The sequence below is a fragment of the Panicum virgatum genome, chromosome 6N, assembly GCF_016808335.1.
Source record: "Panicum virgatum strain AP13 chromosome 6N, P.virgatum_v5, whole genome shotgun sequence".
NCBI lineage: Eukaryota > Viridiplantae > Streptophyta > Magnoliopsida > Poales > Poaceae > Panicum > Panicum virgatum.
The window spans coordinates 16349700-16363261 of NC_053150.1; the positions used below are offsets into that span (position 1 = coordinate 16349700).

General features: G+C 46.8%; 2 protein-coding genes across 2 annotated transcripts; both read right to left on the minus strand.

Moving 5' to 3' along the window:
* Positions 1–5176: 5176 nt before the first annotated feature.
* On the minus strand, positions 5177–6725 carry LOC120679371 (probable long-chain-alcohol O-fatty-acyltransferase 4). The gene has a single exon (XM_039960949.1). The coding sequence runs from the start codon at positions 6703–6705 to the stop codon at positions 5629–5631; it is 1077 nt and encodes a 358-aa protein (XP_039816883.1). The 5' UTR covers positions 6706–6725; the 3' UTR covers positions 5177–5628.
* Positions 6726–12946: 6221 nt separating this feature from the next.
* On the minus strand, positions 12947–13342 carry LOC120677969 (BTB/POZ and MATH domain-containing protein 1-like). The gene has a single exon (XM_039959146.1). The coding sequence runs from the start codon at positions 13340–13342 to the stop codon at positions 12947–12949; it is 396 nt and encodes a 131-aa protein (XP_039815080.1).
* Positions 13343–13562: the final 220 nt, after the last annotated feature.

The following is a 13562-nucleotide window of genomic DNA, read 5'->3' on the forward strand; positions in this document are numbered from 1 at the left end:
GAATTGGGCGGCGCCGAAGGGGGTAATTTGTTGGGGGTGCTCGGTTAGTGCCGGCTAGTATTACCAGCCGGCACTAACGTGCCCCCGTGACATCAGATGGGACACGTTACTGCCGGCTGGTAGTTCTAGCCGGCACTAACGTTCTCACGTTAGTGCCGGCTAGAACTACCAGCCGGCACTAACGTGTCCCATCTGGCAGGAATTATAAATTCGACATGCCAGTTCCCATTTACAATAAATTTTTAATATTCATAAATTTATTTATAATAAGCTTTATAATTAAAATAATAAAACAAAAATTTATATCTTAATTTTTTAGCTACACAATAATTATAGTAATTATATCTACACAATAATAATAGCAATTGAAGTAAATTAACAAATATGCTACTATTATCAATTATGTGTAGCTTATAGGGTTTATATGTTAGTATGCTTCTATTATTCGTAATAAATCGAAAAAATTTCAGATTGATCCATGCAAAAATATTCAAAAGTCTTTTCAGTAATAGCCTATACAATGATGTAATCAATTTGCAAATTACTTGATTATTTGTTTGTAATTTAATGTTTCAACACTCCTAGTAATGCAAAATTAGCGAAAGTAAATAATATTTATACCATGCAAAAATATAATATTATCTGAAGATGATATTGTGTCCTAATTGGACGAATAGTATCGAGAATTGAGACAAATACGACGCGGTGCGTTACATTACATCACTTAATGAGAAAATACAATATATAATTTATATAAAAGTACTACTCATCATCATTATCTACTGGAACACTGATAATCTTCCTTTTGATGAAAGTGCCTTGGACGTGATCACGGCGTAAGTAAGGCGTGTCCTCTTTGGATAAGAGGATGCTGGGGTCAACGTCAACTGAGAATGGAGGAAGGTCATCAATCTGGTCATAATCTTCCGAATTGTCCGAAATATTCTCGACTCCAACAACTTTTCTTTTACCTGGAAGAACTATGTGCCGTTTCGGCTCATTTCCAGCCTTGTCTGCTTGAGACATCTTATCCGACTTTTTCTTCGGTTTGCTCGACATGTCCTTCACATAGAACACTTGTGTCACATCCTTGGCTAGAACGAATGGCTCATCTTTATATCCAATCTTTTTAAAATCGACTATGGTCATCCCATACCGGTCCTTCGTTATGCCTCCTCCAGCCACCCATTCGCAACGAAACAGAGGGACAACTATGGGTCCATATTCAAGTTCCCATATCTCCACTATGACACCATAGTAGTTGTTCTTTTCTGCATTACTGTTTACTATACACATATGGACACCACTTTTTTGGTTGGTGCTTTTTTTTATCTTGAGCTCTCGTGTAAAATGTATACCCATTGATTTCGTACCCTTGGTATTGCTGGACGGTTATTGATGGTCCCCTGGCCAGCCATTGAAGTTCTTGATCTACTGTGTTGTTGCCCAATAATTTTCGTCTGAACCAGCCATCAAAAGTTTTTATATGTTGGCGTGTAATCCAAGCAAAATTCTTCTGTGGATTTTCGGACCGTATAATATTCATGTGCTCATCAATATAGGGAGCCACCTTGGATGAATTCTGAAGAACCGTGAAGTTTGCTTGGCTGAATTCACTACAAGAGATGTTCATATTACATTTCTTTCCTTGTGTGCCTTTTCCCTTTAGTCGCCCCTCATGGTGTGACACGGGGAGCCCAATCGGATTGAGATCAGGAAGATAGTCAACGCAAAACTCAATGACCTCCTCTGTTCCATAGCCCTTAGCAATGCATCCTTCTGGGCGAGAACGTTTGCGCATGTACTTCTTCAATACGGCCATGAACCTCTCGAAAGGGAACATATAGTGTAGAAAAACAGGACCCAGGATAGTTATTTCTGTCACAATATGAACTAGAAGGTGTGTCATAATATTGAAGAAGGAAGGTGGGAAGACCATCTCGAAGCTGACAAGACATTCGACAATGTCTTTCTGCAGCTTTATTAGATTATTTGGATTAATTGCTTTTTGCGAAATTTCATTCATGAACGCACAAAGCTTTACAACTGCCAATCTCACATCTTCCGGTAGAACACCCCTCAGTATAACCGGAAGTAGTTGTGTCATCAGGACGTGGCAGTCATGTGACTTCAAGTTTTGGATTTTCTTCTCTTTCACATTTATTATGCCCTGTATATTTGAGGAGTACCCAGACAGGACCTTGATACTGTTCAAGCAATCGAACATACTTTCATTCTCCTCTTTGCTCAGATTATAGCTGGCAGGTTTTAAATAGTGGCATCCTTTGTCTCTCTTCTCGGGTTGCAAGCCTTGTCGTCCAGCTAGCTGTTGCATGTCGCGTCTTGCTTCCAATGTGTCTTTTGACTTACCATACACTCCCAGAAAGCCTAGTAGGTTCACGCAAAGATTCTTCGACAGATGCATCACATCAATTGCGTTGCGAACATGTAAGACTTGCCAATAAGGTAGGTTCCACAATATAGACTTCTTCTTCCACATTGGAACATGTCCCTGGTCATCCTTGGGAACAGGTTGGCTACCGGGACCCTTTCCAAATACTACATTCACATCCTTGATCATCGAGAACACACGCTTTCCATTACGGAATAGAGGCTTAGGACGAGTTTCGGGCTCTCCTTTGAAATGCTTCCCTTCGGTTCTTAGGGGGTGATCGGTAGGAAGAAATCGATGATGGCCCATGTATACGCACTTCTTACAGTGTTTCAAATAAATGCTATCGATCTCATCATAACAGTGGGTGCAGGCCATGTATCCCATGTTCGACTGTCCCGAAAGTTTTGCAAGTGCAGGCCAATCATTGATGCATACAAAAAGCAAAGTTCGGAGGTTGAAGGACTCCTGTTTATACTCATCCCACACACATACACCTTCTTCTTTCCAGAGTAGTAATAGATCATCCATCAAGGGTTGCAGGAACACATCAATGTCGTTGCCAGGTTCTTTTGGCCCTTCTATAAGCACCGGCATCATGATGAACTTACGCTTCAGGCACAACCAAGGAGGAAGGTTGAACATACATAGGGTCACAGGCCATGTACTATGAGTGTTGCCAAACTCACCGTACGGATTCATTCCATCAGTACTTAGAGAAAATCTTATATTCCTTGGGTCGTTGTCAAATTGAGGATACTCTCGGTTAAGATTTCTCCACTGGGACCCATCTGCTGGGTGTCTGATCATGTGATCCTCCTTACGGTCTTCTTTGTGCCACCGCATCAACTTAGCATTATCCTTGTTTTTGAAAAAGCGCTTCAGACGTGGTATTATAGGGAAGTACCACACCAACTTTGCGGGAACTCTCTTCTTTACCGGCTGCCCATCAACATCACCTGGATCATCTCGCCTAATCTTATACCGCAATGCGCTGCAAACAGGACAAGCTTCCAAGTTCTCGTATTCACCGCGATACAGGATGCAGTCGTTAGGACATGCGTGAATCTTCTGCACGTCCAATCCAAGAGGGCAAACCATCTTTTTAGCTTCGTATGTTATTGACGGCAGTTCATTACCCTCAGAAAGCATGTTCTTTACAATCTTTAATAGCTCACCAAATCCCTTATCGGTGACACCATTAGTTGCCTTCCATTTCAGCATCTCCAGCGTGGTACCCAACTTCTTTTGTGCCGGTTTGCAACTAGGGAACAACGGCCTTTTGTGATCCTCCAACATCTTCTCGAACTTTAATGCCTCCTTCACAGTCTCACTGTCTTTCTGTGCATCAAGTAACGCCTGACCTAGCTCGTCAGGTGGCTCCTCTTGTGCAACATTTGCTTCACCCCGTCCATTGGTTCTTCTTGAAACCACCTGCTTCATGAACCCATGCCCAATCTGGAAGGTTGTTATCATCATCGGCATTTTCTTCATTATCTTCCATCATAACTCCAACTTCGCCGTGCTTGGTCCAAAGGGTATAGTTACTCATGAATCCATTCAGGCCAGGTGATTCCATAGAGTATCTCTTTTCCGGAATTCCTTTTTATTTTCACAAATACTGCAGGACAACACATTAAACCCTTTGGCGACCTATTTGCCATTGCCGCCTTGAGAAAGAATCTAAACCCTGAATCCACGCCGAGGTGCTCCGGCTGCCGTGCATCCATTGCCGGTCCATCTGTAATTAATTACCGTATAAAAACAAAAATCAATTCTACATATATCAAAACAAGTTACTATGAAGTATTTCGAAAACAAATTGTAAATGTGTCATAGGCCACCTATCTAGTAAACCTAAAGTATGCAACTAGGGAACGGCCTTTTGTGATCCTCCAACATCTTCTCGAACTTTAATGCCTCCTTCACAGTCTCACTGTCTTTCTGTGCATCAAGTAACGCCTGACCTAGCTCGTCAGGTGGCTCCTCTTGTGCAATATTTGCTTCACCCTCGTCCATTGGTTCTTCTTGAAACCACCTGCTTCATGAACCCATGCCCAATCTGGAAGGTTGTTATCATCATCGGCATTTTCTTCATTATCTTCCATCATAACTCCAACTTCGCCGTGCTTGGTCCAAAGGGTATAGTTACTCATGAATCCATTCAAGGCCAGGTGATTCCATAGAGTATCTCTTTTCCGGAATTCCTTTTTATTTTCACAAATACTGCATGGACAACACATTAAACCCTTTGGCGACCTATTTGCCATTGCCGCCTTGAGAAAAGAATCTAAACCCTGAATCCACGCCGAGGTGCTCCGGCTGCCGTGCATCCATTGCCGGTCCATCTGTAATTAATTACCGTATAAAAACAAAAATCAATTCTACATATATCAAAACAAGTTACTATGAAGTATTTCGAAAACAAATTGTAAATGTGTCATAGGCCACCTATCTAGTAAACCTAAAGTAAATAGCAAAATAAATTGACACAATAACATATACACATGTCACCATGAAATAATTCAAAAAAATCATTCTAAATATGTGATAGTCAAACTATATAGTTAACTTTCTCTAAAAAACAACAAATAATTCTACCTTGCTCAAATTAATGAACAAATTGATAAATCATGTTCATTTTCCCTCATCCTTAAAATTTTGCATAATAACATATAGACATGTCCCCATGAAATAATTCAAAAAAATAATCTAAATGTGTCATACTCAAACTATATAGTAATCCTTCTCTAAAAAACAATAAATCAATTCTATTTTGTTCAAATTAATGAACAAATTGAAAAATTATGCTCATTGTTCCTCAACCTTAAAATCACTATTTTCTTTACCTAGAAAGCATGAAACAAAAGAATAAACACTGTGAAAGAAGAGTGGAAGAAGCTGCTAACCTTTAATGCACTTGGATGGGCGAAATCCTCACAAATTTTGGAGAAAATGGGCAGCACCTCCCCTCTAACACGCCATGGTTGAGAGGAGAAGCTCGGCCAAATGGATGGGTCGGGCTGGGGAAGAAGGAGGGGGCAGTATATACGGGGCAACTTAGTGCCGGTTAGTGAATTCAGCTGGCACAAATCTGTAGACAGTTAGTGCCGGCTGGACCCTTAAGCCGGCACTAACCTGCACCGTGCCAAGTTAGTGCCGGCTGGAGGCTCCAGCCGGCACTAAATTGGCTCTGACCGTTAGGGTGCAAGCTACTGACCGTTGGGGGTGACACTTTAGTGCCGGCTGTAGAGAATAGCCGGTACTAAAGTGACTGTGGTGTACTGTAGATACACGTTAGTGCCGGCTCCTTTGTGACCGGCACTAACGTGCTGGTACCGATAAGCGTTTCTCCAACAGTGGTAGCATCTCCGGCCTTCTTCCATCCCCCGGTAAACCGTTGGCAAGATCAGCCAGAACGATTGGGCCGTCAGGAACATCCATACAAGAAACGTGGCCACGGGCCGTGGCGGCGGCGGCCACCCCCTCGCCGTCCACCGCCGCACGCACCGCTCCTCTGCCACGCGGCACATGCCGTGGAGCAGGAAAAACGCGGTCATCTCTCCGGTGGAGCGCCGCAGGGTGAGGTAGCACACGAGAGCCTCGTGCATTAGCCCCGACACGAGGAACGTGGCCAGGATGCCCGCCTCCTTTCCGGCCCGTGCGCGCAGGGGGTCGTACACCGACGCCCGGAGGATGGCCGACACGGCGAGGTTCCACCGGCGGCCCCAGAAGTCGCGCAGCGACGTAGCGAGGTTCGGCCTGTCGAACGCCGGCTTCACCTCCATGCCCAGCGCGCGGCAGGCGGCCGCGATGGAGGCGAACAGGAGCTCCATGGTGCACCAGATGTTAAATCCGTACAGAAGAAGGCGCATGCTGGGGTGCATCTTTTTAGAGTACTGGTGGAGATGGACGATGGCGGCTGTGGTGGCGACCTTGAACGTGTAAGAAGCGAGAGACGCCGACTCGGCCGCTTCGGGTCGTTCTTCGTCAGGATGAATGAGCTCGATAGGGAGGGCTGCGGCGAAGAGGAACCGGAGCACGGGGAGGCCGGGGTCCAGCGGCCCGCGACCCAGGGCCAGGAGGGCGACCTTAAACGTGCCCAGCCACGCCAGGTACAGGCCGGCGACGCAGCGGACGACGGCGGAAGAGAAGCCCAAGGGAGCCGCGATGAAGAAGACGACCACCGGGAGCAGCATGGCGAGACGCCGGAGGCCGGGCCTTACGAGTGAGGACACGGCGCGCGCGTACAGCGCGGCGGCAGACACAGCAAGGGAGACCCGAGGGAGGCTGTCCCGCAGCAGCAGCTCCATGGTTGTGGCTCGCGACTGTACGCCGCTCTCTCCAGGCTACGGCCTGCACATTATATCCTCGGCAAACAATTACTGATGGATGGGTGCTGACCAACAACGTGTCCCAAATCCGAATCGTAGTTACTCCGATCCCTCCGTTCAATAAAATAAATTATTTTTATTTAGCATTCAAATTTTATTCTAAAAAATATTTTTTAGCGTACTGAGTACATCTAACTAAAACAATGTATAGACAGGTTATGCAGCCAATGATATATTTAGCAGATGCCTTTTTTATCCAATGCATTCTTATTTACCGAGGATCTAGAGAGCCAAATAAATAGCGTGATTTCCAATCACAAACGGCTATAAGTAGAGAGAACATATCAGATACAAACCGTGCAAACTCCAATCTTGACCACCGGATCAACATCCAAAGGGGGCGTCGGCAGAGTTGGAGGGGGGATTTGCAAAAGTGTGATTACCCAATCCAAGAGCAGGCAGTTAATTGTAAAATTACACGATCCCCTCATACCCTTCGATGTTGATCCGGTGGCCCAAATTGGAGTTTGCACGGTTTGCACGAAAAGATTGGTTTACATGCCCAATAATTTAGTGTGGTCATGTATTATTAAACAATTACTCCCTCTACTTTTATTTACATGTCATATTAGGTTTACCCTAATTCAAAGTTAGCTAACTTCCACTAAATTTTAGAAAAATATAGCAATAACTATTCTTATGATGGATTTAGTGAAACAAATTTGTTATTGTAAATGTTATTATTTTTTCTATAAATTTTGCCAAATTGGCTAAGTTTGACTTAGGACCCACCTGACACGATATATAAATAAAAATAGATGGAGTACTTAAACAACAGTTCGAGTGGACAGATGATGATGCATACGTAGTTAGCCTCCTATTAATTAGGGTTGACCAATTACCATCACGCCCAAACCTTTTTGTTTGCAGGTACCATCACGCCCATACCTAATGCTACCTATAGCATCCCACGTTTTCAAAACTTTTGACCTACAATTAATCTTGTATAATGTATTTGTCTTACAGAAGTTATATTGGATTTGTGTTAGATTATAATATTATTGCTATAGATATTATATTAACTATGTAAGAAGTTGTCAAAGAAGATATCATCATAGGAGATACAGTTTCTAGTTTCTAGACGTGTCTCTATGACTCATTGGAAACACGTGTTAACAACCTGCGTCACCTATGAGTCTGTCGAAAACTCCCATAAATAACCCGCATCTCCTATGTACTGCACGGGAGACACGTACTATAAACCCACATCTCCAATAAGTTTGTCATTCATAGGAGACGCGAGTACCACTACTACAATAATCGTCTCTGAGGCGGTTGAAAATGATTTTCAGAGGCGGGCAAACCCAACTGCCTCTGAGAAAACATCACTATAAATGACACATTTTCAAAGGCGGTTGTCCGCCTACCTCTGTTAATCAAATTTAAAAAAATGGAAAAGCCCATCGGGCCCGCCGAGCCCATCACACGCCACCACCGTCCCGCCGCCGCCACCACGTCCGTTCCGCCACCCGCCATCGGAGAGAGTGGGAAGGGAGGAGAGGGGGAGGGAGGCCTCCGAGCGGTTGGGAGGGAGGGATGGGGAGGTGAGTGATGAAGAAACCCTAATTGTAGCATATGTACTTGGAGCCATCTATCGAGCCGAGTTGGGCTTGAGTGGGCTTGGTCTTTTAACTGAGGCGGGCTTCTTACAAATAACCGCCTCCGAAAATTGAACGATTAACCGAGGCCGTCATCTTAATTTTGACTGTCTCGATCAATTTGTTTTGCGAGATGGTTTTCTTGACCGCCTCGGTAATACAAAATGACCACCTCGGCTAGTGCCCAGCATTAACAGAGGCGGTCATTTTTTTTTTGCTCATCTCAGAGGGGTTTTCTAAAGGCCTCTGTTAGTGCTTTTTGTAGTAGTGTACTGAACACACATCTCCTTTATGGGGCACAAATGGAGACACGCTGTTGAAAAAACTTGTCTCCTTTGTAGGGTAGGTTCGGATCTCAACATTTTATGCAAACTAATTGAACCTCTCGCGTCCGCTAATCTCTCCGTTTCTCTATTATCTCTCTCCCTCCAGAGTCCCTCTTGGCCACCAACAAACCCTAGCCACTCTCCCCCTCTAGAGTCCCTCTTGGCCGCCGACAAAACCCTAGCCACCGACCCTCTAGAGTCCCTCTTGGCTGCCGACAAAACCCTATCCACCCACCCACCATGGCTCTCGAGCTCCGCCTGTGCCTTCGGTGGGCTCTCTCCGCCGCCTCGACCACGGTGCCCCTCTTCCGCTCATCCGCTTACCTCACCCATCGCCTCCCCCTCGAACCTCCCTCAGCCTCCCCGACGATGACGTCGTAGGTCAACGGCCGTCGCAGCGGCGTGCGGTGGGGTGGATGTCTCCCGCCAGTGAGCGCCTCCCCTCCCCTCCCCTCCTCCTTCCCCATCCCCTTGGAGCTCCAGCTCACCGCCGCATCCGCCATTGGAGCTCATCCTCACCTCCGTCTCCCTGCCTCCAGCTGGATCCCCACCACCCCAAGCTAAGCTACTCCCTCAGCTCTTAGGTGCCCTGACGTCGGGCTCCTCCCTCGCTGCGCTGCAGCAAGGCCGTTAAGGTATTGAACTTCTCTTTTAAAAGAATTTGGATGTCAACTTGAACTTAGTATGTGTCCTACACTATAATAGGAGCTCCACTGTTGGGTGCTCTTCTCAACCATTCATTGATGCGCATGAAGCTACTGATTGAGGCTAGTACCTGATTCTATTTGACATATTGCTGATATGTTTCTATTTTGACTATCTGTGCTATTTTTTTAAATGAATTTTATGCACAATCCTTTCCACAGCCTGGTGGAGATGTTACTAGCAAAGGTATTTGGGGCACTGAAGCATGTTTATCTTTAGCAAATATTGGATCCATTGATTATGAATGCTGAGCTCCTGTCTTGAGGATGTGATTAAAAATACATGCTTCATTCATCATGAGTAGTGTGCAGTAGCATATGGTGATTAGCACACTATTGAGTAATATTCTAGTTTAGTTTAAGTATGTTGTGATTAAAAATAATTATGTTTTGGTGCTTCTGTATCTTGTGATTGATTTCTCCTGCAAGCATATCGGCATTTAGATCCCAATTATGCTCCATAGCCAATGCAAGTCACGGCCATCGTCTATTGGGTTCGACTTTGAGCTTTACGGCCACCTATGGAATGGAGATCGCTGGTGTATAGCTATTCGGAGGTGTTATTGTTCAGTGATTTGTGACATACCTCTACTTTTGGAGGAGTAACCCTTGGCCTATCTATGTGGTGTATGTTGTATCATCTTCCTTCTTGGGTGTGTTGTGTCAGCTTTGGTTGTATATCTACAGAACCTTATGTTTTATTAAGCTTGCAAGAAGTTCCATCTATGAAATTAGGTGGGACACCCCTCTCCTAAAAAAAAAACTGATAGTACACTTTTCCATGTTGGGAGATTTCCTCCTCATTTTGCTTTGGAACTGTACAAATAGTTCATTATAGAAAACCAACAGCACATGACTCCGAAGTTTCATTTTGATCATTGCTATGAAATTTCATTCAGCTAGTGGTATGACACCCCAAAGCAATAAACTTCAGTATTAGTGCAACCTTATTTTTCAGGCAAGAACCAAAACCCTTACTTATCTGTTGAGATTTTATTTCGCTAGAGATTAGCACTCAACAGCCCATCAAATTCAGGGCTCTCTACTCCTATGTTTTTTTGTTCAAGATTCAATTGAGCACGGACGGGGATGGTATTATAAGGCCCAGCACGGACGGGGATGGTATTATAAGCCCTCCACAATGTGTGCCTATGATGATGATGCCCCAAAGATGAGAGAGAGAATTTGGGTAGGGTTAGTGTCTCTTTCCCTCCTCAATCCTGCTCTTATTGACTGGCGATTTCCCCTCCAACTTCTTGCATCACCCACACATCGGCACCTTAGCTTGATCTGGTGGTCATCTACAGCATCTCCAACGAAGTTAGTGATTTCCTCCACCAACGCCCACCCAAAAATCCCCCCTCGTCATTTTTCCGTCTGTTTTCTGATGTGCTCTGTTTTTTGTGCAATTCATCACATCAGCGAGGGGGTTCAGCGGTGGCCATCAGGGGGAGGTGTGGAAGCACAGATCAGCACAAGGTGTGTTCTCTCCCTCTACCCTGTTTCCGCGCACATTGAAATCCCATGCTTCCCTGTTTTCTAATTGAGGTTTTGACTTGGGGCTTTTTGTGTGGTATTGATTTTAGAGATGCTCGTGGGGCAGGGAGGGCACTCATGCTCATCCCCAGGTGATTTTCGCAGAGATCAGCAGAGCAAGTCACAGGAATAGTTGGGTCAAGCCGCTGGAGCAGCTGGATCTCTGCTCGTGATTTGGATTTTGTTAGATTTAATTTTGCTGAACTCGAGACCATGGTCGAACCCTTATTTTTTCTGCAGTCAGTAAGGTGTGTGGGTGAACGCGGAAGCATGAAAAAGGTTAGCCCAGCCATGCACAATCCTCATGACGCATCCCTAAATAATTGGGGCTTGTATTCGGCCTGTACATGGTCCGGTTTCACCGGTTATTGGTTATAAACCAACCCAGATCGATTGGGAGCTCCTTTGATGGTTTAGGAACCCATGGGTTAGACGGTTTCCTGTTTAAACCGGCAACTAGTTTAAAGCGCGCCCAGCAGAAGCAAATCTACGCGGCCGCTACCGCCCACTTGCTCTTCCACCACCTCCTCCATGAATCAGACCAGCACCGGTGGCACAGCGAGCGGTCGAGCGCATAGCATGGAGCTGCGAGTGGAGCGCACAGCATGGAGGGAGGGGGTGCAGGGGTGGGGCGAGGCCACGAGGGGCTGGCTGGCGTCGGCTAGGGTTTCGCTTGTGGCTCCTGGCCGGCCGGCGGGGCGTCTGGCGAAGGTGCGGAGCAGAGGGATCGAGGATGGGATGTGGGCGTCAAGCCGCCAGGGGCTCTTCATTTAGCATGCCAGTGGGCCAAAAACTAAACTAAATGGGCCATCTTAACTAGCCACCAGCCCAAAAAGGAAAGGCCACGCCTTCTTCTTCCTCCGGCAGATGGACAGATCGCCGCCGTCATCTGGAATGCCATGGGAGGAGCCAAGCCAAAGGGAGGGGTCAGGTTCTGCTCCACCTTCCATCAACGATGTTGTCGCCTTGGCGTCTTTCCAAGCACTCTACGTTGACTACCTCGCGCGCGTCGTCCCCTACGTCGGCGGCTGCTCCACGCGGCCACGGGACTAGCTCGAGCTTGCATGTCAGATTAACTCTAATTAAGACGGTTATGCATGGGGCTAGCTCGAGCTCCCATGGAATGGTTTCTTCGCTGGGTAGGTGCGCCATGCGTGGATGGGTGCGAATGCAAGTCATGGACACGGGTTACGCGGTTCAAGCCGGACTCAAACCAACCCGTACATGGTCTCGAGGAGCGGTTTCATATGGTTTGGTTACACGGGTTGCCCGGTTTGAAACCGGACCATGTACACAGGGCGGGTTTGTATATATTTGTGTAAAATAGATAGCCTTCTGTGTATGCTTTGTGTGTCCTTCACTTCTCAACTAGGGTTTGTAGGTTGTAGATTTTGAGGGATTTCTTTAGATTGGGAATAACCCAATGAGGTCTGGCGGCGGCTCTGGTGGCGGCGGGAGGTGGGATTGGGGTCTCCGGGCGGAGCCGGGGAGGCGGCGGGGAGTGGGGATTAGGGGGAGGCGGCAGGGAGCGGGGGATTCTGGGGACGGCGGCGGGGAGCGGGAGTCAGGAGGGGTGCCCGGGTGGATAAGGCAAGCGCCAAGCAGGGTGGTGGAAGCTAGGGTTTTTGTGAGCTGGACCGTTTCAATATAATTTATTGGGCCTTCTACATATTTCGGGTACCCGATAGGTTACCCGCGGGTAAGGATTTTTACCCGTATTCTACCCGCGGATAAAATTCTATACCCATACCCTTACCTATCGGGTCGGGTACCCACACCCATGGGTAAAATTGCCATCTCTAAACCTGGGGGACTGCTTCCTGCTACAACTAACTTGCAACGGCACAAGCGGTATTTTGGGTAGCAAATAAACTGACATGCATGGGTACCAAGGAATCGACTCAAATCACAACTGTAGAGCTTATTTCAATTCTCAAAGAAATTAAGAGACTCCTATAATCCCTAATCCTATGATCCTATCAATAATTCCTATGTACTACGCTTTGCGAAACATGAGCGACTTCTCGAGCACATCTACCAAAATCAGGGGGTGTCTCAAGCGGAGTTGCTGGTATCCGTAGCTCGCCACCACCCTCTCCATCCTCTCCGGCGAGGCCACCATGAACCCGAAGGAGGCGTCCTTAAGCGTGCTGCAGTACTGATCATCCGCGAAGGCCAGCATCTCTGCCACGTTACCCTCGCCGAGGGTCTTGGCGAGCTCCCCCTCGCACAGGAGCTTTTGCCCCTCCAAGCCGTACCGGTCCGCAGCGACGAGCAGGTGGCACGTCATCTGGCTCCTCGCCTCCTCGTCATCACCGGCTTCTCCCTCCGTGGCCGGCAGGGTGTCCGTGTACATATAGTGCAGAAGGGTCTTGAACACATCAGGCCTCATGTCATCGACCTCGACGGCCGCCGCCGGAGCTTGGCTCGCCTCCGCCGTCGACGTCGGCCCTCCGAACGCTCCGCCTCGAAAACCGGCGACCGTGTGGCGAGTACAACCTTGTGGGTGTGGAAAAGCTCTCCCTCGACCGAGCAAGGTTTTCTCTACCTGTATTTTTAAAATCTCGGTGGTCACCGGTAAACGAGAATATCGGATATATCGGAAATTTATC

Excerpts from the sequence above, each read along its gene's own strand:
- LOC120677969 (XM_039959146.1), bottom strand. The coding sequence starts at position 13,342 with ATGAGGCCTGATGTGTTCAAGACCCTTCTGCACTATATGTACACGGAC.
- LOC120679371 (XM_039960949.1), bottom strand. The coding sequence starts at position 6,705 with ATGGAGCTGCTGCTGCGGGACAGCCTCCCTCGGGTCTCCCTTGCTGTG.